The sequence below is a fragment of the Dromaius novaehollandiae genome, chromosome 21 (assembly GCF_036370855.1).
Source record: "Dromaius novaehollandiae isolate bDroNov1 chromosome 21, bDroNov1.hap1, whole genome shotgun sequence".
Classification (NCBI taxonomy): Eukaryota; Metazoa; Chordata; class Aves; order Casuariiformes; family Dromaiidae; genus Dromaius; species Dromaius novaehollandiae.
This window is the reverse complement of record NC_088118.1, coordinates 3,139,037-3,163,753: the sequence shown is the minus strand read 5'-3', so window position 1 is coordinate 3,163,753 and position 24,717 is coordinate 3,139,037. Positions and strand designations below refer to the sequence as shown.

Genomic DNA, 24,717 nt, shown 5'->3' with positions numbered 1-24,717 from the left:
CCACAGGCTGAACCACATCCTCATCCGTTAAAGTGCATTGCAAGGGAAGGAGGGGCAGAGGAGGGAAGAGGAAGCATGGGGGAAGAAGCCTGCTCTTCTCCATCACGCTCTCCTCCTGATTATCCAGACGGGCTCCTTGGTGGCACTCCTGCAGCCAGAGGCACCCCGCACCCCCCTTCCACTGCTCTGATAAAGTGCATCCTTGCCGTGCTCGTGAGCCCAGCACGCAGACAGGGAGCTGGGCTCGGGCACGCTCAAGACAAGGCGAGACCCAGCCCAGTCGCATCCCACAAAACAGAGGGATGCCAAGGGGACCGCAACGCTGTAGCTATCTCATCCCAAAGAGATGGTCCTCGAGAGAGCCCTGCCAGTGCAAATGTGCTTCGTCCCTTTGCATTTCTCTGTGCATTTCTCCGTCTACACCTCGCTGCGAGGGGAGGGCCGACGGATAGCCCCTTCCCAGCACCGGAGCGACCCACGAGCCAGCCGCAGCCCCGGCTCTCATCCCTGCTAGGGGTACTCATCCCCTGCCCCCGGGCACTTCAGGCCTTCTCCTGCACGGCTTGCCCACGGCTGCGCGTGCAATGGGGGATTTTTGCCCCGTGACCCCAGGCGCCCCGGCCCACTCGCCCACCCCGAGGACACAGCCCTCCTCCCGCTGCCCCCTCGCCCCGGCCCCTGCCCCACACGAGCGGTACCTGTCAGCAGGGCTCGGCAGCCGGGGAGCTCCCCCGCCTCGGCCAGGCTGGCGCGGGGCCCCGGCCCTGCCCGCTGCTCCTGGAGATCCGCGGGGTGCTGCCAGGTCTCCCGTCCCCGCCGGGCTGCTCCCAGCAGGCGCCCATGGAGTTACTCGCCCCAGGGGGAGGGCTGGGGCCCGGCCGCCCGCACCCCCCCGGGGGGATCTCGCTCTGGCCACGCTCAGCTTGGCAGCACTGTCCCACGGGGTTTTCCACGGGAGCAGGGGATGCTGGAAAGTGGGGCTTGTGCTGCAGCCTCCCCGCGTGGGGGGGATGCGGGCAGACACCAGTGCTGGCTGGCAGCCCCCCTCCGCTGCACGCGCTGCCCCAGCCAGCCTGTCTTGTCCTGGTTCCTCCGGGTGCAGCAGTAGCTCTGGCGGTGACGGCACGGGGACGTCCCTGGAGGTAGCACGTGCTGGACACGGATAGCAGCAGGAGCGGGGCGCCAGGAGCAGAACCTGCAGGCTGCCACCCACGCCTACAGTCCCCACTGCCGGGGAGGGGACAGGAGGCAGGAGCTGTGCAGGACCGAGCCATCAGCACCTCACGCTGACTTGGTGTCCAGCCAGGAGGAAATCATCAGCCCGGCAGCGCAGACCTTGCGCTGGGCAAGGCTCAACTCACCACACCCCAGAGCGGGGTAGGAGGGTGGGCACCCATCCGACAGCCCCACAGATGGTGAGACGGAGATGGGCGACAGCCCGCAGCTCCGCCATCCCCCTGGTCCCCTGCCCATCCGCCCGCCCGGTGACGGAGCAGACGTGGAGACTGTCCCCACTTGGCCCGGCCCTGCCTGGGCACAGCGGCCACAGTCAGCACCCGTCCCCAGAGACGGCAGCGCTCGAGCTGACGCGACTACATTGCAGAGCACGCCGCAGGGCAGGCAGCAAAGGAGGATCCAGGAATGGAGGGGAATTTGGGGAGGCACAGCAGAAAGTCAGCCAAGAGCCCCTGGGGAATCCTCCGTGCTCAGCACAGAAATGGCACCAGGGCACATCCCACCTTGGGACCTCCATGCAAGAGTGCCCCGTGGACACGAGCTCCTCACAGCAATGCAGTCCAGGCAGAGGAAAACCCGACCTTGCTGACGGTCCAGCATCAACGCGATCACGTCTCCACACATTTCCCATCAGCTGCACTGTGCTGAGTGCAGCAGTCCCAACAGGAGCCAGGAAAAGTAAAGAAGAGTCTCAAGGAGTTTTTTGTTCTCCACAGAGAGCTGAAACCTGCTCCTCTTCTTCCTGGCCCTTGTCCTGAAATCCCCCACTGCTCAGAGGGAGCCGACACTAGTGTCTCACAGACTGCACCTGAAGCAGGGTCCCATGTGCCAGAGCAGTGCAGAGCTGCCTTCCCCTGTTCAGGCTCACCGGGAAGCACTGTGTTTCCAGGTCCATGGGTGAATCCACGCAGCCCCTTGCCAGTGGGGACAGGCCTGCGTGATGTGGCTGGGCTGCGCTCTCTGTTCCCAGTGTTGCAGCATCTGCAAACACCCTGCCGGCTTCTGGTCTCAGCTCCGCTCCCGTTGGAGAACCAGCGAGGTGCCAAAACGCCATGCCTCAGCAAGGGGCGCAGGTGACTTTGGAGGGGCCACCAGAGACGCTTGCCAAAGAGACCTTCTCTGGATACCAGTCATGAAGTGCAAGGCCCTTCCCTACGTTGGGATTGTGCAACACGAATGAACTGCTCGAGGATCTCACCTGCTTTGCAGCTGTTGTGCTGCTGGGACCTGCTTCTGCACCATGTCGCACTGGAAGGACCCCTCTGCGATGAGGCCGGGCATCCCCTGGGCTGGCATCCTCTCCTTGCAGGCAGCACAAAGCCCGGGCTGAGCAAGGGCCATCTTCCCCGCTCTGCTGGGACAGCCACAGGGAGGAGAGGAGCGAGGCGGCACCGGGGATGCAGGCAGCCCCAAAGGGCTGGGGGCCAGCTCTGCTCCTGCAGCGGCGGCGCCAGCGATGCCCGAGGCTCAGCACTGCTAGGGCGCAGGACCCGCATCCTCCCAGTGTCTCACAGCACTTGAGGGAACCAGTCACTTCTCTCCATGTTGGTCACTTTTAGCCTCTCAGCTCAGACCCCAAAGGCAGCCTAAGGCCTGACAACACTGTCCCGTTCCCACAGACCCTGCCACATCCCTCGGTTCAAAGCTCCCGTCTCTGAGGATGGCGTAAGAGCAGCGGTCTGAGGCAGAGCTCTCCAAGGCCTCCTCTGCTAGCTCCCATTTCCCTCCACACACTGGGAAGCAGTGGGGTTAAAAAAAAATAATAATAAAATAAATAAAAAAGGAGAAAAAACAGGAGGGGGAGATTTCTGCAGGAGGAGAGAGGAAGGGAACGCAGCAATTTCTGTGGTTGCAGTGACAGGAAACAGCAAAAGCCTTGTGCAACTCGGCCTGTTGCATCTCGGGGCGCTCCTTAGCCCTGACACACATGCTGCTGTCCGGGGGCCCCCGGGCTGGGGCAGCCCCCGAGCGCCTCTCCCCTCCCGCCTGGCGCTGCCAGCTCCTCTCCGCCTTGCTCTCGGTCTGCCTTTGCAGACGCTTGCCTCTGCGGGACTGTCCCCAGTGTCCAGAGGGGCTTGGTGGAGCGGGCAGTGCTGGGCAGGGGCGACGAGAGGGGGTCCGGGCTCCACGAGATGCGGCAGTCCCAGGAGAGAGGGCGGCACATGCCAGGGCTGTACAAAACATTTGCGATGACGAGTGTGTGGAAAGGTTAAAACAGTTCCGAGACGTCTCAAAACCCTTCTCGACTGAGCCAGGCCTGGCTGGCACCTGCCAACGCCTCCGCCGCGGACCGTGACCTGCCAGGAGCGCCGTGTCCTTCTGTAGATCGTCTCTCACAGCAGGCCAGGCCCGGGAATGGCTTCGGGGCCCTGAGGCCCCTTTATCTCTCTGACTTGACTTTGTACCTGAGGACCAGGTAAGCCAGGAGCCGCAGGATGACGAAGAAGATGCCCAGGATGAGGAAGTCCAGGTAGAGCTTGGCCTCCTCCACATCCAGCTCCTGCAGGATCTTGATGGGCTTTTGGAAAGGGCAGAAGTCCTCGAGGCACTCCAGGTCCTCGCGCTCCATGGCGTAGATGGTGAGAATGACGCCCTCGAAGCCGTACCTAGGGAGAAGTGCACCACGTGAGCTACCACGCGCTGCCCCAGCACCGAGCTGGGCAGGTCGGGGCTGGGTGCCCGTTCCCTCCCCAGCCCCTGCGGGAGCTGCCGGGCAGAGGGCAGGGCCCCACCTGACGTAGGAGACGTAGGAGCTCCACTGCAGGTAGGTGGGGATGGTCTTAAAGCTGACGAAGAAGCCTGAGAAGAGCAGCACAGGGATGGCAGTGACGGGTCCCACGAAGGTGGCCACCTGGGGAACGGAGGCCGTTGGGAGACGTGTCCCCCCACAGAGGCGTGCCTGAGCTCTGGCAGGGCGGCTGCAGGCCCCCCCCCCCCCCCCCCCCGCCATGGCACTCTCGTGCCAGCCTGCAGGAAACACTTCCTCGTGCTCCTCCTTGTCGCGAGACCCCCAGCAAACTCTCCCCCTCCATGCACTTGCCCTCCCGGTCCTGGCAAAGCCAGGGCCTCATCCAACCTGCAGGGAAGTGGAAGCTGCTCCGATGAGAAGCCCGAGGGACTGGGCCACCAGGGCCGTGGCGGTGGCCAGGGCGGAGAAGAGGAGGAAGCGCGTGGCCTCGGGAGGCTGGCCCGTCATCCAGTACACGATGCTACAGTACGCGATGGGGCAGATCACCTGGAGGGGGGTGGGCAAGCGGAGAGCTCAGCTGGACCCACGCCCGTCCTCACCGCTCTCCCGCCAGACCCTCCCGGGGGGACAGAGAGCCTCGGGGATCCCGTGAAAGCCAGCCCAAGCCATCTCCCCTTGGCTGTGCCGAGGAGGGCTGGTCAGCATCGGGGCCACGCAGGGGTCCAGCCGAACGCTCACCTGGAAAGGCACGTCCGCCATGGTCTTGGCCAGGTAATAGGCCTTCAGGCTGTACCAGTAGTTCAAGTGCTCTCGCAGGAATACCGACATCTCCTGGGGGACTGCGGGGAGAGGCCAGGAGGAGTTAGCAGCCAGCAGCGCCCTGGCCCACACTGCTCCAGCCCTCGCCCCCGCCTGCCCCAGTATCCGCAGACGTGATGCCCCCCCTGCCCGGGGCGTGAAGTGGCCTCCTGCCTGCAACCAGCCACGAGCGACTGGGCAAACCGCTTTGCCAGGGAAAAAGCCAATGACCAACATGGGAACTTTCTGCATGGAAAAGTCAGCTTGGCTGGGGGGGTTTTAGTCAAGCTTTTTGGGGAAGTGAAAAAGAGATGAAATGGACAAAAATGCTACTTCACAGACATTCTGTCAGCAAAAAAAATTCCAGCAATTCTGATTTGAGCCCACAAGTATATTATAGCCAGCTGTTAAACAAAGGACAATACTTTCAAAACTGGAATATATTTCAGGCAATCCAACCTGAGAATTTCCCCATTTTTTACTTGATTCTTTTCCTCTTTTCTGCCATGTCCCCCCTTTTGCCCCATTTCAGCTGGCTCCGTCACTGCCTGGCAGACACTCAGCCGTGGAGTTCGACCACCCCCCTCTGCCCCACGGGGTGGGCTGGTGGCCCCGGGAGCAGCTAAGTGCTGTTGGGACAGGGAGCTCCTTACAAGTGAGGATGGTGGGCATCAGCGCAGCAAACATGAGGAAGAGCATGGAGAAGAAGAGAAACCCGGTGTTGTTGAAGACTTTGCCGGCGTCGTTGCCAATGTGAAGGTAGAGCAACCCGATGAGCACCCCGATGCAGATGTGGGACATGAACCGCAGGTGGGTCAGCACCTGTGGGCAGAGGGGGCACAGGGCTCACAGCAAGGCATCGCAGGGCTCAAGGAGAGGAGAGGATAGCTTGCCTGCTCCTCCAAATGAGCCCCACTCTCCCCACCATCCAACCCCCCTCTCTACCCGCTCCCCCAACCCTGGCCCCCGTCCCCCAAGCGTCCCCTCTCCCTCGGCCACTGGCCCTCCCCTGCCCTCACCGTGTCCCGCAGGATGCAGATAAATGTTCTCTTGAAGAGGATGCAGAACTGGGTCGTGGTGCTGGTGGCGAATGTGTGGCTCTCTATGTGGTCCACATCCTGCAAGACCACAGGCAAGTCAAGGATGTGGGTCAGTCTCACAACATCGGCTCCCCACCAGCATGGCTCCCAAATGTTCCCTGTTTCTGGGATTTCCCTCAGGAGCACCTCTGGTGAGGACGGGCACTGCCAAATGCCAGCACAGAGCCATAGCTCGATGCTGGCGGATGCTGGCTGAGCATCGTGCTCCCCCTGCACCTGAAGGCCCTTGGCATCCTAGGACACTGCTGCACTGTGGGGCAGGAGGCACCGACACGTCCCTGGCTGGGCACCCCGGGGCCTGCCGCTCCCCAAGACCACAGGAGACTCCTCTCCTCCCCACTCACCCCCACGCAGTGTGCCGGGCACGACGAGTCTGCCTTGTCAGGGCTGCTCTTCTTCTCGGCCATGGTGCACATGCCGTTCTGGACAGCGCGGAATAACACGGGGTTGAGATCGCCGTACTCTCCCGAGGCCACCTCAATAACTGCGGAGGGGGACAAGACCTCTGAGAAGTGCAGACCCTTGCTCTTGTCCTTGCCTCGCTCAGCCTGACCGTGCCACAGCCCCCCGAGCGGGGCCCAGCGCAGCCCCTGCCCCAAGGTGCCCACACCACCCAGCAGCGCTGCCCAGCGAGCGTCTAACGCGAGGTGCGAGCACGGACAGCCCTGCTCCCTAGCCATCCAGGGGCACTTTGGGCAGCCCATAGGGCTGGCGCCTTGTGTTTGCCTCTTGCCACCCTCTGCTCCCGCCCCGGCCCCAGCTGGGGCAGCCGCACTCACTGAAGTCGGCGGGGTTGTGGTACGTGGGGCAGTGGAGGCCGAGGCCCTTCAGGTAGGGGATGAGGTTGGTCACGACGCCTTTGAAGATGCACTGGCCCTGGCTCAGGATGTACAGCTGCAGGAGAACGACAGGGCGCAGCAGGCGCATGAGAGAGCAGCCAGCAGCAATACCGTGCTCCTACCAGCCCCCATTGCCAGGGTGGGTGGGGGCACCCTCGCCCGACCCTTGCCCTCAGGGCTGTGCGCCACACCAGCCCCAGGCAAAACGCCCTGCATCCCTCCCTCCCGTGGCCTCTCTTCCGGGCTCTTGGGGCCAGAGGGGCCCCGCACCCCCCAGAGGGACAGCCCCGCTCCCCAGCCCAGCCCAAACCTTGTCAAACATCTCGAACAGCTTGGCGCTGGGCTGGTGGATGGTGCAGATGATGGTGCGCCCGCCCTGAGCCAGCGACCGCATCAGGGAAACCACCTGGAAGCAGGAGGCACTGTCCAGACCGCTGCAGGATGGGGCGGAGGAGAAAGAGACGGCAGGAAGAGAAGGGGAGAGATGAAAGGGTGAGACGTACATCCCTGAGATGCCCTCAGCTGCCTCCCATTGCAGGAGCCTTCCTAAAACGGCACTGGACTGAGCACCGTGCCTCTGCCAGGCTGGTGGGCAGGGCAGCCCTTGGCAGCCCCCGCAGCCTCACCTGGTGGGCTCGTCGAAGAACATGACCGGAGGGTTGTTCACCAGCTCCAGGGCGATGGCCAGGCGCTTGCGCTGGCCCCCAGACAGCGAGATGGTGCGGGTGTAGGAGCACTCCAGCAGCCCCAGAGCCGTCAGGATCTCGTTGACCTGGGAGACAGCCTCATTCACCGGGAGCTCCCCTCCCACAGCCTCCCCATCACTGGGGCCCTTTGGGGTTTGCCTGGTCCCCACAGGGTCCTCACTGCCCCGCAGCCCCCACCCTGGGGAGACATGAGGGGCCTGGACCCACCTTTCCCTGCAAGGCAGGGGGGACTGTAGACTTACCAGCTCCTTCTTCACCTCCTGCTTCTCGCTCAGCTTCAGGTTAGCAGAGACCTGTGGGGAGAGGATGGGCAGGGAGACATGCCTGTCAGACGGAGGGGACAGAGACGACTGCACCACGGCCCCGTCCCCTGCAAAGGGCTGGCGGGTGATGGTCGGGGATGGGAGAGCAATAAAGACCCGCTGCAGGGCTTGGTTCCCACTTCCCAGAGCCCTGGGAAATGGCAGGTCTCAGCACGGGCCCAGTGCCCAGCAGGCACGGCCTGGGATGCCCCCGACGAGCCCACTGGGCCGCCCAGCTCCCACGCTGCTCACCATCATCGCCTCCAGCACGGTGAGGTGTGGCAGGAGCATGTCGTCCTGCATGATGTAGCAGGACATCTTGCGGAAGGTGCGCAGGTCCCGTGGCCGGCCGTTCACCAGGATCTGGCCCTTCATGCCGGTCTCCCTGGGTGAAAGAGGCGTGTGGGGATGCGGCTCGGGGCCCGCAGCCCTGCACACCCAGACCCACCGGCCACGGGTCCGGTCTCACCTGTAGCCAGCCAGGATGTTCATGAGGGTGGACTTCCCAGCGCCCGAGGGCCCCATGATCCCAATAAGCTCCCGCTGGCAGAACTTCCCTGACAGGCATTTCAGGAGAGTCTTGTACCCTGGAGGGAGAGAGCAGCGCGGGTTCGGCTCCCGGGCGGCAAGCGAGCCCGGATGCCAAGGTACCAGCAGCACCATGGGGGCTGTGATGCCAGCCCAGCACCTGGGGAACCACAGGCCCTCCTGGTGCCCGGAGCTGTCTCCATCCCCGTGGCTTTCACCACGGTGGCTGTCGTTTCCAGGTGGCCGCAGCCTGCTCGCTGCCTGTGTCCTGCTCTCGACTGGCACCACCGATTCCCAGCACTAAGACGCGTGCCCTCGGTCACAGCGAGGACCGCAGGGACCTGCAGGACAGTGCATGAAGCCTCCCAGGGGACATCACCTGGTTGTGACCATGGCACTAAGGCATGCCATCACCCCCCTGGTCCCTGGTGGGGCAGGGTGGTGTGGGGCAGCGCGGTGTGGGGCAGCGCGAGTCCCCAAGCCCAATGGGTGCCTGGCTGGTGCCTTCATTGGCATTCATGCCGTGACACCCAGCAGCAGCCACTGCTAATCAGACCTAGAATTATCTCTGCTTTAAATGCAGCTGATTAGCATTTTCTGGCAGCAGAAACATGATGTCTCGGGAGTGGGAAACAGGCACAGCCTCAGGCTCTCAGGAGCTGCCCCCAAAACACAGCCCTGGCAGGGCAGCCGTGGGAGGCAGGGTGCCAGGGCCGAGCCATACCACGGACCGGGTCTGGGCAGCTCCCTGCCAGAAACGTGCCCACCCCATGCCCCGGGGTGGCAGCTGGTGTTGGGCGAGGGCAACACATCCATCCCCTGCCCGCAGAGGGGACAGATGGCCTCGTGGTCACAGTGTCACCCTGACGGGATGGCCCCTCTGCCTGGTCGTCCCCAGGGCGGGTGGCCCGGCACCGCGAGCTCCCCATCGCCCAGCTCCCATTTCCCAGGCGAGGAAGGCAGTCTTTAGGGCTGGGAGACCACCCTGCATGCCCGCACACCCTGCATGCCTCCTGCACGGCCCTGGGTGCCGGGAGCGGGGGCAGCGGGGGCTGCGGCTCGGCCCCACGGCAGCGGGCGGGGAGCAGCAGAGCGAGCGGGCCCGGTGCCCCCCCACCCCGGCGCGCGCCGGCAGCACGCGCGCAGCACCGGCACCACGCATGCCGCTCACGTCGGCGCCACTGCAGCTTGCGGAGCGGTTACTCGCGTTCATTGACTGCCAGTAACCTCCCGCGTCGGCAGAGCGCGGGCAGCCCGGCCCGGCTGCCTCCGGGAGCCGCAAGCACCGGGGCCCTGCACCGGCTCCTCTGCCCACGCCAGGCCCTGGGGAGGGGGGCGTCCTCCCCCCCCAGCCACCCGGGATCCCACCGCTCCTCTGCGCCCTCCTCGCTGCTTCGGCTGCCTGAGCCTTTCCCCTTCCCCCTGCAGGGCAGCATCCTTAGCTGCCAGCAGCCAGGCCCCAGCACTCCTGGACGCCGCGGAAAGGCACGCTCTGCCCTGGGCACCCAGCGTCCTGCCGCTGCTTTGCATTTCCTGGGTGCTCCAGGCACGCAGCCAGACCTCGTCCTGGGGGCCCTTGGGGCTGGTCCCGCCACCCTGCTCTGCCTCAGTTTCCCCCGCTCCAGAGGCCGGTCGGGGCAGGGCGAGAGGCCTCACGCAGCGCCCGGCTGGCAGGGCCCCCCACGAGCAGCCCTGCGCTCCTGGTGCTGCCTGGTGCATCCCCCACACCAGGGCCACGCTCATCCCCGCCTTCCCTCACCTTCGGCAGAGCAGCTCCCCCCAGCCTCGCGGGGCTGCCTGATTGGCATCCCATTAGCTAAGAGAGCTAATTAAAGCAGACTACCACCCACCAGCTGCCATCTGCCTCCCCTCCCCAAGCTCTCGGCCGGAGTCGCGCACAGGAAAGGGAACCGCGGCCCCGGCTGCTCGGGGGAGCTGCCGGAGAGGAAATCCCCTGCAAACCACACGTACCCTCCCCGCCGGGCGCTGAGCTGGGGCTCCCCTCGGGGTCGCCGGCTGTCAGCTCATCGTGCCCCGAACAGCAGCGCTGGGCAAACTCGTCCATCCCGGCTCTCCCTGAACTGGGAAACCTGCCCTGCCTCCCCGCAACCGCCCTGGCCGGCTGCCTCCCCGGGCTGCGATCCTCTTCCCCGGCGCTGCGCAGCACAGGCGCACAGCCACCACTGCAGGCAGCGAGCTGCCCCTCTGCCCCGCGGGCGCGGGTGGGCAGAGGAGGGACGGATGCAGCACAGAGGGAGGTGCTGGGGACCCGGGTGAGGCGAGGGCGTGCAGGGTGGGAGAGGTGCGACAGCCCCTTCTCCCCGCCGGCAGCTCCTACCTCTCTTCCTCCACCAGGAGCCTTCCCGCACGGAGTAGGACAGGTCGATGAACTCGATGTTGACGGCCGAGCGCTTGGGGAGGTGGGAAAACCTCTGGGCCTCCGTGATGTGGTTCTCCACCTTCTTCAGGTGGGTGGTGAGGAGCGGGGCGTCCGGGGGGCTGGCGTGGCACACCGTGTCCTCCAGGGCAATGGAGACGCACGTGGGATCCATGCCCTTCTCTGCCATCGTGCTGCTCTGTGGGAAACACAGCGGTGGGCTCACAGAGGCCCCTCTCTCAGGGCTGGGGACTGCAGGGACAGGGGCTGACCCACAGCAAGTCTTCTCACACCCCTCCCTGCCGACGCCAGGCCTCGCGCCTCCCTGTGAAACACCATCGAGCCGTGGTCCAGCACCCACAGCTGGGTGGAGGGATGGAGGTGGCCGCGCTCCCCTCCGCTCGCCTGCGGCCAAGCCTGCCAGAGGGGCGCGTGGCGAGGAGCAGCTGATCCGCTCCACGGTCAGTAACTCATGTGGCTCCTGCGGTTGGGCCCGGCTCCAGCACTGGAGCTGGCAGGACACGCGGGACCCCCAGCCCCACTGCTGCCAGGCTCTGCCCCTCTCCTGCCCCCCACGGCAGGCGCAGGACAGGAGGCAGAGAGCTGTGCCTCGGCCCTCCAGGGGAGACCCCCAGCTGCACCTGGACGTCCCCCAGGGCTCACCCACAACTACCCCTGCCCGGCCTGACCAGAGGTCAGTGAAGGTAGTTATGGGGTCCCAAACAAGCAGACCTTTCCAGCCGGTTCCTTGGACAACCTGTGCCCTCCCTCAGCAAGGCCTCCTGGGCCAGAGCAGTCCTGGCTGGAGGAGACCACCCGCCGGTGTCCAGGTCCCCATGGGTGCCCTAGGCAGCCCCCAGGGACACAGAGGGACAGGCCTCGCAGAGCAGGGAGGGGGCCCAGCTACATCCAGTGGTGCCAGTCCTCCTCTACCCCCCTTGGCTCATTTTACCCTCCTGGCTCTTCCCATAGACCAGGCCAGTGCTTAACTGGGGCCATCGCATGATGCCAAGCACAGGCATGCACACGCGCTCTCCCACCGGGCAGTGTTTTCTGCCTGCAGTCCTGCCCAGAGCTGGCTGCACCGCGGCCAAGCTCTCCACAGCCCTGCTCGGCTCGAGGGCTTCTTGCAATGCCAGGGGCAACGCCGAGCCAGGCAGGGTGGGAAGCACATCGCGCCCCGGGGCTCACTGCGGCACCACAGCCTAGGAGGGGCTGGGGGGTCCCCACGGCGCTGGCACGAGGAGCCTGAGCCGTCCCCGAGCAGGCTGGGCCCAGCAACCACCTTGCCTCCGGGGCCAGGGTCCTAATGCTTTGCTAACCTACATTTTGCTGAGCCGCAGGCTCCAGGCTGCTGCTTGCTGCAGCTGCAGTGCACACACACGCTCCCTGAAAGGGGAGGCTGGCCTCGCGAGGAGCTGCGCCGAGATCTTCCCAGCCCTCTCCCCGCTGCAGACAGATCCCTTTCAGGGCTGGAAGAAAGCCAGCCCCAGCCCTGGGGAAGAAGAGGTGGGAATGCAGATCCCCCCGCCCGGCAGCCGCGGGGCTCGGGGACCCCCTCGCGACAGCGGCTGAGCCGCGGCGCCCAGCCCAGGGCAGGGCCGGCAGGAACGGGGGGCTGAGGGGCTGCGAGAGGCACAAAGCGCCCTCGGGCTCACCTTGACTCCTTCAGCAGGGCTTTACAAGGACTGCTAAATCCCGCAAGCCGCTCTCCCCGGCTTAACCCACCCCCAAGGTGAGGGGTGGGGAAGGCAGCTTTGCCAGGGATGTTCTTCCTTGATCCCGGCTCCTTGCTGGCCCCCTCCATCCTCACCAGCCAGAGCTGCTGCAGCCTCTCTCAGCCCCCCCGTTCCCACCTGCGCTGACACCCAGCCCAGCCACGTCTCCCCCCGTCCCCCCTACCAGCATCACCCCCCCATACCCAGCCCCGCAGGGGGCTTCTCCGGGGAGAGGGGCAGCCAGGCTGGGTGGCCAGGCGGTGCTCACCTTGCGGGATGCAGGCACAGCTCGGGCTCCCCTCTGCTCCGGCAGCAGCTGTGCCACGCCGCGGCTCCTGCCGCAAGTCTTGCTGCTCCTCCTGCTGCCTTCAGTCCCAGGGACCCAGGCGTCCGGCGGCACCTCCGTGCAACGCCCTCAGCCTCTCCTTTGCAGACAAAGAGGCGATGCCCACGTCGGATGCTCAGGGACAGCGCTAGACGCTCTGGCCAAGCGTGCACCGGCGCACGGACCAGCCGGGCTGAGAGGCGGCCAGGTCACCACCGGCAGCCGGTCCTCAGCCCTAGCTCCTGGCACAGCCGCAGCAGCCCCCCAGCTGGGCTCTGCCCCTGCTAATCCCCAGCTGGGGGGTTCCTCCCCATTCCTCTGCAGAGCTGGGGTGGGGTGGGGTGGGGTGGCAGGGAGGGGGCTCTCTCTGCCCCCCCAGCCCAGCAGCGTCTAGCAGCCCCCCGGGCCTGGCTGGCTAGCGGTGCCCCCGGCCACACACTGGCCCCTCTCTGCCAGGTTTATCCCCGCTGCTGAATGTCAGAGCGGCAGGCTGGGCTCTCCAGGCAGGCTCTACTGCCAGGCAGCGCAAAAGCCTCTTAAAGGGACCGGCCCTATTTCCTCTCCAGCCCTATTTCCTCTCCGCGGGCCTCTCTGCTCGCAAGCCGTAAGGCCCTGTGCATCCCCAGCGCGGCAGCCTGGCGCTCGCCAGCTCCGACCCATCCAACCCCACAGCCCTCTGTGCAGCCCCTCGCACGGGGGGGGGCCCGCCTCAGCACCCAGCCCCGCAGCCCCAGGGCTCCTCCAGCTCCCTCCCACTGGGGCCCCCCTGCAGCCCCGTGCACCAGGGATGGGGGCCACGAGCCACACAGGGCACCCCAGAGAGGGTACCAAGGGCTGGGGCTGCTGGGGGTGCAGCTGGCCCCAAAGGGGACGGTGCCCCACTGCCCCCCGGCACGGCTTCGCTCCCGACGCGCTCCCCTCTGCGGCTCATCACCAGGGACCTGCCGGTCCCCCGTGCTCCCAGCCTCCGCGGCGCCTCGCCTGGCTCCGTCCTCGCTGTTACTCACACCTCTCACCCACCACAGCGCTTAAACATGAAAGACATATGGAAATGAGTGGCACTAACGAGGGTATTAATTAGAAAACCATCTGCTGAGCTGAGGAAAGCCTTCCCCTGCCACAGCTAGGCTGGGGCTGCAGCAGAGCTTGGGGCAGCAATCCGGCCCCATGGAAGAGCAGGATCGAGCTGGCAGCTGGAAGTGTCCGTGGGGCAGGGCAGCCTGCAGGGCAGGTGCTGGGGGGGCACGAGGGGATGCTCGTAGGGTCTTGGCCACCTCAGGCTCTGCACAGAGATCTCGAGCCATTTCCTCGGAGAGCAAACGCACACTGGGCCCATCCAGCTCACCCTGCTTTCACCCTGCTGACTCCCAGCCCTGGGCACTCACCGTCAGCATATCTGAGCCCAAGCGCCCTCTGAGCAGTGCAAATCAGCCCCACTTCCCCGCTGCTGGGGCGCAAATGGGGCCTGGGAGTGATCCCCCTTGATGCTACATCCCTTCCTTCTCTGCTGCTCAGAGCTGGGCTGGGAGCCCTTGGGACCAAGCCATCCCCTCGCTGGCTGTACAGCACCTGGCACAACTGCAGCAACGCACTGCAAGTCACTTCAAGGTGGAATTCCCGCAGGGATGGAGGTCCCGTGCCCAGGAAGGCCTGGCGGCCAGCACCACCGGCACATCCAGCACCCACCTGCTCCCCAGCTAGGACTCCTCCACCATGGCCTTGGCTGTAGCTGTGTCCCCACCACGTCTCAGTGTTTCGGGTGTTGAGGACAACACCAGGGGCAGAGGGGACCTGTCTCAGCTCTGCCACATGTGCTGGCCTCTGGAAACGGGGCTGGCAGCAGAATCTCTTCACATGACTGGAAATGCTGTGTGATTTCCTCTAAGCATATTTTTAATTACGCGTGGTGCAGCCCAACCTCTAATTGCACTGGTCCCCACCTTGCACGTGCTCCTGCCCTCCTCCTCCTCCGGGGCAATAGAAATGCTGCTTCTTTCCGTGCTGCGTTGGAGGAAGCCAGGGCTGGGCCCTTGGGAGCGCAAGACTAGGGCTAGAGCTGGGTGTTGGAATCAGCCAGCGCCTGAGCATCGCCCCAGGGAGGAGCAAAGGGCTGAAGAGCGAAGGGAAATGCAGGTGGTTCAGGGAAGGGAGCCTGGAAGGAAACCAGCTCCTGGGAAGAGAGAGGGTGCAGCCCAGGGTGAGGGCAGTGCCTGCCGCTGCTGGGGACAGCCCCAGCGCAGCCGGGAAGACTTTGGCGCAGCGAGTCTCACAGTAACACTTTATTCCTCAGCACTGCTGGGTGCAGACACACGTTTACCTGGGCCGGGGGCCCGTTCGGCCCTGCACGGGTGGCAGAGAGGAGCGCGGGGCCAGCTGCGTGCACACCGGCTGCTGGCACAGCCCGCACACCCGGCTCGCACAGGCGGCAGCAAGCGCGGGCCCAGCTGCAGGTGCAGGAACTACCCGGCAGGGAGAAGTCACAACCCACAGCATGGATGCGATAAACAATCCTGCAACGCGGAGCACAAGCAGACACGCTACCTCCCCCTGAAATGGGGGCCGAGCCCGCTCGAGGACAGAGCTGGGGAAGCGGAGATGCCCGGCGGCCTGGGCCCAGTTGCGGGAGGCGAGCGCAGCGCCCGCTGCTCACCGAGCATCCCCTGGCGCTGGAGGGTCCGTGCAAGGGGGCCAGGCGGGAAGGCAGCCCCGCAAGAGGGGCAAGTCCTGGTGGCTCTCTCCGCTCCTCACTGACAGCCTCGTGGCGGACGGAGCTGGGGAAGGGGCCCAGTGATGGAGACCGGCTAAGGGAAGGCAGCACCAGTCTGAGGCAGAGGTCCCTTCCGGAGCAGAATCAGATCCTGCAGCCCCGGCCAGCTCGGCTCTACCCCGAGGAAGCTGCAAGGAAGGCAGGAGCGGCAGGTTTTGAGCGGTCCGGCAGCCCCCAGCTGCCACAGGGGCTGGGGATCCCCTCCAATCCCAAGGGCAGACCTTTATCAGGGCGGCCAGCGCGGGCACTCACCGCACGGGACGTGGCAGTCGCACTCGCAGACGTCGCAGCGCTGGAACCAGCGGGCCCAGCCCGACTGCTTGGTGACGCAGGCCGAGATCTTGATGCAGCCGTGGTTGAGGAAGGCTCCCAGGTGAGCCTGGGTGCTGCAGGAGGAGGAGCACCTCCCGGTGATGTCCCGCTCGTTGATCTCGATCCGGCCTCGCAGGCAGATCCCTGCGGAAGCGGGGCTGGAGCGCATCGCCAAGAGCTGCCCACGGCCACCCTCCCCGCGGCACGCTGGAGGCGAAGATGCTGCCGCCATGCCTGCAACCCTCCCGCGTGCCCAAAGGGGCTGCAAACGCCTCCCCGAGCCCCCATGGGCATGGTGCCCCCCCGGCTCAGCGCGTGGCCCGGCGGTACTCACGGAGGCAGGTGGGCTTAGGGGTCCAGCGGCCGTCGGACTGGCAGGCGCTGGCCGGGTCCCCCAGGAGCAGGAAGCCGGGCCGGCAGCTGTAGCGCACCACCGAGCCCACCCACCAGTCGTTGCCGTACACCACGGAGTTGAAGTCCGCTTCGGGCCGCCCGCAGTTCACTGGGGAGAGGGCAGTTCCCGAGGATGGCACGGGGCCAAAAGCCCCCGCGGCCGGCTCGGCAGCACGGCACCCCGGGGGGACACTCCCCCGGCGCTGCTCCCCAGGACGCCTGGGCAACCCTGCGGGTCCTGAGCCAGGGCCAGGGTGCCGGGCAGGCGCTGGAGGTGACCCTGGCCATTGCCGGTGTCCCCTCACGGCCCGGGCACCAGGCTGCTAGAGAGGCTCCACACATGCGCATGGCACAAAACCTGCCCTGCCCAGGCCGGCTGTGCCAAGCCCCGCAGCTACCCCCAGCCCCTCCTGCCTCCCCCGGCCCTACCTCGGCAGAAGGACTTGTAGCCCAGCCAGCAGCAGCTGCCGTTCCCACACTGGCTCCTCTTCAGCTCCTTGTGCTTCCCCTTGCAGCCCCCCAGGCAGATGGGCGCTGTGCCAGACCAGTAGGTATCCTGGACTCCTGGCACCGCAAGGAGCAAGGCAGAGAGCGGCTGGGATGGCTCTGCTTCCCGACCCCGACCCCGGGGCGAGGGGCTGAGCACCAGGTAAGTAGCACGAGCCCAGCCCCTACGAACCCCCCTAGGCATTACCTTCCGGCTCCTCGCAGGAGACCAGCGCGGCCAGCAGGGCAAGGAAGAGGAGGCTCAGCCCCATAGCGCACGCGCCGCCCTCCTCCCCACCCCACGACTCATCAGAGTTCACAGCCCCTCGGCTTGCCCATCTCCCTGAGCCCCCGGAATGCTTCCCAGCCTGCCACGGAGAAAGCCAACTTGGTTTCCATGCGCTCGGGATGGGAGACGCTATAGGGCACGGGGGAAGGGAGGAGACGTTCCCCTTAATCCCAGTCCTCTCCCCAGCAGATAATCCCTGGCAGATTACCCTCCCCAGACCCAGTGTTTAAAGGGACAACTCCTGTCGGCCACCACAGCCTCTACCCCGTTCCCAGCGTCTAGCACCCAGGTGGCACGGGAGCGCTGCAGCCCGAGGCACGGCAGGGACAGACGGGCACTGCCACGGTTTGGCAGCAGAGCCCCAAGGCCCGTGCGTTGCAAAGGGAGCCAAGACGGGAGTGCTGCGAATGCTTGTCTGGCTGGAGTCCCTCTGTTGAGGGTATTCTGGGCCCAGCTGTGCCAAGCACCAGCGAGGAAGCGTCTAACAGGAGCGCAGGAGGCTGGGCAAGGCTGGCCACATCCTGTGCTGGCAGCCCAGGACGGCTCTTCCCAGAGCTAGCAGCATCCTCCCGCAGCGCGTGCCGTGGGAACTGCCGGGGTGGCCTGCTGTCCCTCGGCTCCCCCCCAGCACAAGGCGCCCGGCACACTGCCCCGCTGCGTTTCACTAGCCCAAGGGAGGCTGCGATGCTGCATGGCCCCACCAGAGCTGAGCTGGGGGCACACTGCCCTCCCTGCCTGGATCCAGCCCAGGAAACTTGTCCACACAGCCTGGGGCTCTCCCTCCTGCTTCCTCCCTGCTCTTCACCCAGCCCACGTTCACCAGCCGCAGAGCGTGCTGCTCCTTGCCCATGGCACAGGCCTAAGGGGCTGCCGCTGTGCCCCCACCCCACGGGCACAGCCCCAAGTCACACCCAGTGTTTGTAATTAGAAAGTGAGCAGATGGCCAGGGGGTTAGCATAAAGTGATTTTCTCCACTAACCTGGAGTTCCAGCAGCTTTTGCTGAACTGCTTGAGAAAGGAAGAGAGGAAAAAAGGCAGTGTCAGGCCCAAGAGAGCAGTCAGGGCACTGAAGTTGCCTGTCTACCTCCATCTGGTCACACCACTTCTGCACAGAGGGCAGCGAAGGCCACAGTCGCCCTGCTCACCCCAGGGACACCAGCTTCACGCTGTCCCTATCCAAACCACTTCCCGAAGGGTGAGCTGCCTCCACCCGCAAGCCCAGGCTACTCCTTAGATCCAGCACATGACGCAGCAGGCAGCAGATTCATACCCTGCAGGAGGCAGCAAACCCAAATGCACACCAGGGAGCAGGAGTGCCTGAGCTAAGCCTGGCCTTCCAGTGCCACGCCGGGGACACGGGACAACACACTCTCCAAGGCAGCAGCCAGCTGCACCACGTGGCAACATGCAGGACCACTAAGAGATCCTGGCAGCTCCACAGTGCCTGGCCCTCACTCTGCAGGTCCTGGGCCGCTTGATCTCATGCTCACAGCACAGCTCGCCCCGGCTGGCAGGGCTGGGGCTGAGGCAGACACCACACATCCACTGGCCTGGCAGTCCAGCTTTTATTTGTCACTCGCAAGTACACTTTGCCTGATCAGGAGCCCAATCCCCAATGTGGGGAGGAAACTCAAGGAAGAACAAAAGCGTTGGGAAGCCCCCAAAGCCCCAGCGCTGCAGGGAATCAGCAGTCTGTAAGGAGCAGCACATCCAGCCTTCTCCTCCCACAGACATCAGTGCGGTATGAGGGGATCAGTGGTGCCAACACCGCCAACAGCACTGGCTGAGTGAGCTAGGAGAGATGTCCTGAAGGGAAGTGCTGACAGAAGGAGAAGTGGGGCACCCCAAACCTTGGAAAACAAGGTATGGGGGAGAACAGGCCTGAGGGCCACACGTCTCACCTGCTGCGTCTGCTCAGCACGCCTCCCTGCCTGGGGAGATCCTGACCGAGGACCAGGCTCAGGAAGACCTGACAACTTGACTGCACAGCAGCAGGGACCACATCACCAGTGAGCAATCAGGCAGGAAAGGCCTGGGCCAGGCAAAGACTGAACCTCCTGAAGGAGTGGGAGAGGCTTGCCCCTGATCCTCAAATCCTTGGCTCTTCCCAACTCAAGTCTCTTGTCTGCCAGCTGAGACCAGCCCTTCCCACCTCCCCACTCTGACCACAACTGGCAGCCAGTGAGGCTGGGGCAACAGAGCAGGAAGCGAGCCAGCCGCATATGGGAGGAGACCTGCCCTCTCCCCCAGCATCTCACAACCTTCCCCACCAGCGCATCCCACAGAGGCCTGGGTTTTCCACATGCAGGGAGGCAGATGAGCACCTCACACAATCTGGATGCCCAGCTCCTCAGCTGTCTTCTGCAGACGGTCCATGACGTTCTCCTCCAGCTCCACAGCCAGCCCACCAGGCACTGCTGCCCGCTCCTCAGAGGACGCGCTGGCCATGACATAGTACACAGTCTCACTCTCCCCATGCTCGTTGGTCCGGTTCACCACACGGATAATGGGGTTGGCTGGGGTGCTGGGTTCTTGCTCTGAGGACAGCGTTGCTCCTGGGAAGGCACTCGGCCCTGCTGGCTCGGGGTTGCCAGCAGCGTAAGCCGCAGGGCGCAGCGGGGCCGCTTGCGGCTCAGTGTCACTGCTCTCCACTGGCGGAGCCCCTGCTGGGGCCTCCAGAATGATGGCCTGAAGGTTGCCCTCACCCTCAGAGAGCACCACACACTCAGCTGAGCCATCCAGTGCCTCTCCTTGCTTCTCACGGTCCTTCAGTAGCTGCTCTGTCAGCTCCACGCTCTCGTAGCGCACCAGCTGCAGCCTCATGTAGCCGTCCTCATGTTCCTTGTACCTGAGCAGAGACAGGCAGGTGTGATGGAGCAGGTCACACTGCAGCCCCTTCCCAAGAAAAGGGCAGCAGCCTGAAACAGCGCGCAAGGAAGGTGTACTATATTCTAGGCTCCAGTGCTATAGGGATGATACTGGCCAAGGAGAATAAAACTCCTACAGCCTCCCCGCCTAATAAGCACATTCACGTAGCATGAACGTTCCCTGGGAACATTTGAAATTCATCCTCTTTCCCTCCCAGCTTTTAGGTTCTAGAAACCCTCTGAGGAGACCAGAGTTTCCTATGGAGGACACAGCAGAGCGGCAGCTGTCAAGAAGAAAGAGGTTGAACTGGGGCAACTCTCTGGGGCGGACACCTGGAACTGGCCCCTGTCCAGTTCCGAGATGCAGCTGCAGTGGCACCACTGCCCGTGCCCCTGATCTCTGACCCACTGCTGGAGCTCCCACCCAGCACTGCTCCATCACCAGGGCCCAATCCCACTGAACACTTGCTGCTCAGTGCTTCCCAGCCCCGGGAAGCAGGTCTCAAGTACATTACAGACAAGCACCAGAGCCCAATCACTGCCAGATCCCTGCTGGCTTCAGTGAGATGCAGGAGGCAGCTCCAGCTGCCTGCACCAGAGAGGAGGCAGCAGGGAGCAGAGGGAAGGCAGTACCTGAAGCGAGGATGCCCCGAGGGCCATTTGAACTGGTGTTTCTTCCTGAGGTGCACTGTGAGGTTGTTCCCACGCGTGAAGCACTTGTCGCAGACGTGGCACTTGTACCGGGGCTCTGAATCACCCTGGAGGGCAGAGAGAGGAATGTGAGGGCCCCACAAGCCTGATCAGAGCACCTGGCACCTGCCTGCACACATGGAGGGAGGAATCAGGTTCTCTGTGAAGGCTGACGTAACATATCACTGCAGCAGGAGGAGAGGAAGGCAACCAGACCTCACACTCCTACAGCCCCGGGCAGCCTGGGGCACTTCACAAGGCTTTAGCTTTTTTCCTTATGCTTCTGTACAGCATGTCATGGTTAGTGCTTCTCAGCTTTACTGGGAGCGAGTGCACAGCAGAACAGCCCTCTGCTCCCTTCCCACCTCATGGACTTTCCGGTAGTGCAGTTTGATGGAGCAGAGGGAACGTGCAGTGAAGCTACAAGCCTCGAACTCGCAGCGATAGGCTGGCTCTTTGCTGTGTGTGTCCAGATGTTTCCTCAAGTCAATGAGATTCTTGCAGCTAGAAAAACAATAAGGGAACAAAGCTGATCAGTGTGTGCTGCGTATATGCGAACAGGCCTCTGGGCACTGCTCTGCCACCAGCTGGGAACACGGGAAGCCCTGGTCCTCACCTGTAGTCACAGTAGTCACACTTGAACGGCCGCTCCTCGCTGTGCCGGAAACGAATGTGATTGCGTAGGGAGGAGGGCAACGGGCAGGTCATGTCACACAGAGGGCACTTGTAATGGTTCACTGCTCGAAAGAAACAAGTGGGAAACATCACCCTGGAGCAGGGGAGAACACACACTCCTCAGAGCCTCAGCTGGGAGAAGAAGCCTTTACTCACCATGGTTCCTCATGTGGTCACGGAGCAGCCTCTCTGTGGCAAACCTCTTGGAGCAGTGAGAACACTGAAACCTCTGCTCTGCAATGTCAAGGGAGAAGAGGGCAGGGAGAGGGGTGGTGAGAAGAGAAATCAAAGTGGAGAGAACAACACGAAGAGCAACAAATGAGAAAGTTTCAGTGGAGCTGGGAACCCTTCCCTCCAATCAGTCAGACACTAACTGCAAAGCCAAAACATAAAACCAGTTTTAAGAACCAATCTGTCTTCCACCCCTGCAGCTTTCCCTGTGCTGCCAGTGCAGGAACTGGGGAGCAACTGTTGCAAACACAGCACACATCCCCAACACAGCACAAGGGAACCCAGCAAGACTGCTTACAGCCCACTCCTCCCCATGCCGGCAGGAGCTTACGGTCCAGTGCAGTCTGTCGGCGGATGTGGTCGAAGAACTTGGTGTTGTTGGCAAACATCCCCCCGCAGGTAGGACAGGCCACCACCTTCTCCTGCGTGTGGCTGCGCAGGTGCTCCCGCAGCTTGCAGCGCCCTTTGAAGGTGCAGTCGCAGTCTGAACACAAGCAACAGAACACCATCAAGATCCTTCATAAGAATGCAACAGACCGGGCAACTCCAGCAGGCCAGAGAGGAGTCTTGGACTCCACAACCTGACTGAACAACAGGCTGCTTGCTTGGCTGTGCAAGAACCAACTCTACTCCAAAAAAGCCCATGCAGCACAAATACAGCACAGTGAGGCCACTAGCCTACAACCAGCAGGGCCCCCACACCCCACAAGCAGCTAAGACAATGGCACAAACACAGAAGAGAGCAATTATTTTAAAAAGTAAATCAGAGCCTTTCCTCCTAGGTACTAATTAACTAGGAATGAGAAGTTGAATACAAAATAATCCACTAGAAGGAAATTCTACAGGAGCATTTCACTATCAGCACCACGCACATGCTCTTGAAGTAAGAGACGCTCTCTGAAAGCCTGGCCTGCCAAGGAGCGCAGAGCTTTCTTGCACAACCCTCACACTCCACCCCTGCGCCGAGCTCTCCAGAGAGGCCTTGCCTGCTTCCACTGACCTTTCCAGCCACAGAGGACCACGTGGTTCTCCTTCCCTGCTGCCTTGTACTCGGAACAGAAACTGTGATCCTCCACGTGCCGATAGAACCACTCGGGATTATCAAATGACCTCTGCGGGGACAGACAGAACGGGGTGAGGAGATCAGCACGAGCCTGCCTCAGCCAGAGCACAACAGACGCTTGCCCCACAGGCACTAACACAACAAACAGGCAAGCATGCAGGGAAAGGCAGCTCTCCTCCCTCGGCTGCCACGTCACAGACGCTGCTTAGGAAAGCGGAGCTGGCTCCCCTGCTCTCACCTCACAGTACTCCCACAGACACAGGAAGTTCTCCTGGATCTCGGGGATGATGTTGCGGCTCTGGAAATCCAGCTGGCAATGGCTCACATCTGACTGGCTCTGCAGGGCCCGGAGCCCCCACTGCTTCAGCTTGGTGTGGTAGCAGTGGAAGTAGACGTGGCGGGTGAGGTCAGCTGAGCTCTCCGGCGAGCAGAAACCACATTCCTGCCACAGACACGTGTATTCCTCTGCAATGAAAAGAGGAGACACCCAGGGTGTAAAAGCCTGTTGGAAACTCTCCCACATAAAGCTCAGAGCCTGGAAGGCTGAGAAATTCCAGTTTTTTCCCCATAAGATTCCAGTCGTGCAACAGGCAGAGCTACTTTCCTTAGGGAAAGAAAATTTTCCCACAATGAAAAAACTGGAAAGGGAGCCAGTAACTTCTTACCAAGGGGGTCCACCTCCTCCCGGTTTTCTCCGGGAAGATGCTGCTGCAAGTGCTGGGCCACATGCTGACAGAACTCCTCCATCTTCGAGGCCACATAGGTGCAAACCTCCCACTCACACTGCAGCACCAAGGCCTCCTTCCCGCCACCCTTTCCGGACGGCATGGTGGGAGCACAGAGATGCCCCCCGCGCCGCCCCAAGCCCTGAACCAGCCAGGGTGCCCCTGGGGCGCTCCCCAGCAGGCCTCGGCGAGGGCACCGGGGGGGCTCACGGCAGCGGCTGGAGCCAGGGCCGAGCCACAACAGCGGGCAGCCGACCCCGGTGCTGGCCCGGGCGGCAGGAGGGGACTGCGGCGGCGCAGGGCGATAGAAAAGGAGGGCGCACGGCTCTAAACCGGGCGGCCCGGCCCTGCCGCAGGGGGGACCCGGCTCCGCAGGAGGCGGGGTGGGGGGGGGGGGGTTAGTCCCGGCCACAGAGCGAGGGGGGTCCCGGCCCCGGGGCGAGGGACCGCGGCCCCGGAGCGGGTGAAACGCCGCCGCGGGCCCCGCCGGGGCGGGAACGCCGCCCGCCCGCACTTGCCAGCCAGCCCCGCCGAGCGCTTCCCCCGCCTGGGGGCGCCGGAACCCAACGGACCGCCTCCGCCCGACCAATAGCAGCCGCCTCCTCCCGGCCGCCAGCCAATCGCCGTGCGGGAGCCGGCCCCGCGCGTGCAGCGGCCGAGCGGGCCCGCGCGGAAGCGTGCGCCCGGCGCGCAAAGGTTCCGGGGCCTTCCCCCGCCGCCTGCAGCCTGCTGCTGAGCCCGGCCGGTGTGACCCCTGACCCCGGGGGTGACCCCTGACCCCGGGGGTGACCTCTGACCCCCGCGGCCTGGCCACAGCGAAGCGGCATCCCCCCAGGACCCTCCCGCACTCCCGTGGCCACGCCAGGGACCGAAGCCTTCCTGGCTGCTACACCAAAATGGCCAAAATCACGCCAAAATAGTCAAAATCAGGGTCAGGCGCCGGCTGCTGCAGCGTCCCAGCTTCTCTTCCCCCCCGCGCTCCCCGAGAGCAGGCGTGTGGCCACCAGCCGCCTCCTTGCTGCCCAAAAGCAGGAGAAACCTTCCAGGCAGGGAATCCAGGGCCAGTAAATGACCCTTTCACGGCGTTTTTAATGCAGCATCGATGCTGGCAGCCACAGCCAATAGCGTATGTTTTAACGGCTGTTTCCCTTCTGGAAAAAAAACAGGCTGAAAGGTGCTTTGGAATAAAGTTAAGCACGGTCTCTCCTCCGTTGATTTTTCCTTTTCCTTCAGACAGGGTTTTGCTTCCTCCGGCGGCGCTCAGCAGATGCCCTCCCTGGGGGGGGTTAAACCACCGGCCTGAGCACCTTTCTGGGCACGGCGCTTCCTGATGCCGCCCCGTCTCCGATGCCCGTTAACACCTCCCTGTGCACATGTCCAAGCAAGGCACAAGCCCGGTCCCGCAGGTCCTTGTGCATGGGCTTAACACGATCCATAACCGTAATCCTGTTAGACACCAGTGGGACCAACTCACGTGGCTTTGGGAAAGCCATGACCTGGGAGCAGGGATCGGTGTTTGGCACATCAGAAGATTTCACGTGGCACCTGGCTTTTGCTGTGATGGAGCGTAAAGAGCAGCGAACGCCTCGCCACTGCCGGC

The 24,717-nt window shown here is 63.8% G+C and overlaps 3 protein-coding genes across 3 annotated transcripts; all 3 read right to left on the bottom strand.

Annotated features, from left to right (window-relative positions):
- Positions 1-1,578: 1,578 nt before the first annotated feature.
- Positions 1,579-12,700, bottom strand: ABCG4 (ATP binding cassette subfamily G member 4). The gene is made up of 15 exons (XM_026105834.2): positions 12,563-12,700; positions 10,538-10,775; positions 8,141-8,258; positions 7,924-8,056; positions 7,612-7,662; positions 7,289-7,434; positions 6,973-7,096; positions 6,603-6,717; positions 6,168-6,307; positions 5,743-5,841; positions 5,377-5,545; positions 4,664-4,764; positions 4,313-4,471; positions 3,969-4,087; positions 1,579-3,842 (listed from the first exon to the last, which is right to left on the bottom strand). The coding sequence occupies exons 2-15, from the start codon at positions 10,764-10,766 to the stop codon at positions 3,617-3,619; spliced, it is 1,929 nt and encodes a 642-aa protein (XP_025961619.1). The 5' UTR covers positions 10,767-10,775; positions 12,563-12,700; the 3' UTR covers positions 1,579-3,616.
- A 2,198-nt stretch (positions 12,701-14,898) lies between these two features.
- On the bottom strand, positions 14,899-16,854 carry LOC112986550 (sushi, von Willebrand factor type A, EGF and pentraxin domain-containing protein 1-like). Its single transcript, XM_064524243.1, has 5 exons — positions 16,786-16,854; positions 16,521-16,655; positions 16,033-16,200; positions 15,639-15,842; positions 14,899-15,514 (listed from the first exon to the last, which is right to left on the bottom strand). The coding sequence occupies exons 1-5, from the start codon at positions 16,847-16,849 to the stop codon at positions 15,501-15,503; spliced, it is 585 nt and encodes a 194-aa protein (XP_064380313.1). The 5' UTR covers positions 16,850-16,854; the 3' UTR covers positions 14,899-15,500.
- Positions 16,855-18,412: 1,558 nt separating this feature from the next.
- HINFP (histone H4 transcription factor) lies at positions 18,413-23,698 on the bottom strand. The gene is made up of 9 exons (XM_026105871.2): positions 23,058-23,698; positions 22,631-22,857; positions 22,330-22,441; positions 21,661-21,813; positions 21,255-21,332; positions 21,040-21,160; positions 20,789-20,927; positions 20,367-20,491; positions 18,413-19,714 (listed from the first exon to the last, which is right to left on the bottom strand). The coding sequence occupies exons 1-9, from the start codon at positions 23,218-23,220 to the stop codon at positions 19,192-19,194; spliced, it is 1,641 nt and encodes a 546-aa protein (XP_025961656.2). The 5' UTR covers positions 23,221-23,698; the 3' UTR covers positions 18,413-19,191.
- Between the last annotated feature and the right edge of the window lie 1,019 nt (positions 23,699-24,717).

Excerpts from the sequence above, each read along its gene's own strand:
- ABCG4 (XM_026105834.2), bottom strand. The coding sequence starts at position 10,766 with ATGGCAGAGAAGGGCATGGATCCCACGTGCGTCTCCATTGCCCTGGAG. Across the intron at positions 8,057-8,140 it reads AACATCCTGGCTGGCTACAG|GGAGACCGGCATGAAGGGCC; the intron begins GTGAGACCGGAC and ends TCTTTCACCCAG. Across the intron at positions 3,843-3,968 it reads TCCTACGTCTCCTACGTCAG|GTACGGCTTCGAGGGCGTCA; the intron begins GTGGGGCCCTGC and ends ACTTCTCCCTAG.
- LOC112986550 (XM_064524243.1), bottom strand. The coding sequence starts at position 16,849 with ATGGGGCTGAGCCTCCTCTTCCTTGCCCTGCTGGCCGCGCTGGTCTCC. Across the intron at positions 16,201-16,520 it reads CTACAAGTCCTTCTGCCGAG|TGAACTGCGGGCGGCCCGAA; the intron begins GTAGGGCCGGGG and ends CCCTCTCCCCAG. Across the intron at positions 15,843-16,032 it reads CCCTAAGCCCACCTGCCTCC|GGATCTGCCTGCGAGGCCGG; the intron begins GTGAGTACCGCC and ends CCGCTTCCGCAG.
- HINFP (XM_026105871.2), bottom strand. The coding sequence starts at position 23,220 with ATGCCGTCCGGAAAGGGTGGCGGGAAGGAGGCCTTGGTGCTGCAGTGT. Across the intron at positions 22,858-23,057 it reads GGAGGAGGTGGACCCCCTTG|AGGAATACACGTGTCTGTGG; the intron begins GTAAGAAGTTAC and ends TTTTCATTGCAG. Across the intron at positions 22,442-22,630 it reads GTCTGTGGGAGTACTGTGAG|AGGTCATTTGATAATCCCGA; the intron begins GTGAGAGCAGGG and ends CTGTCCCCGCAG.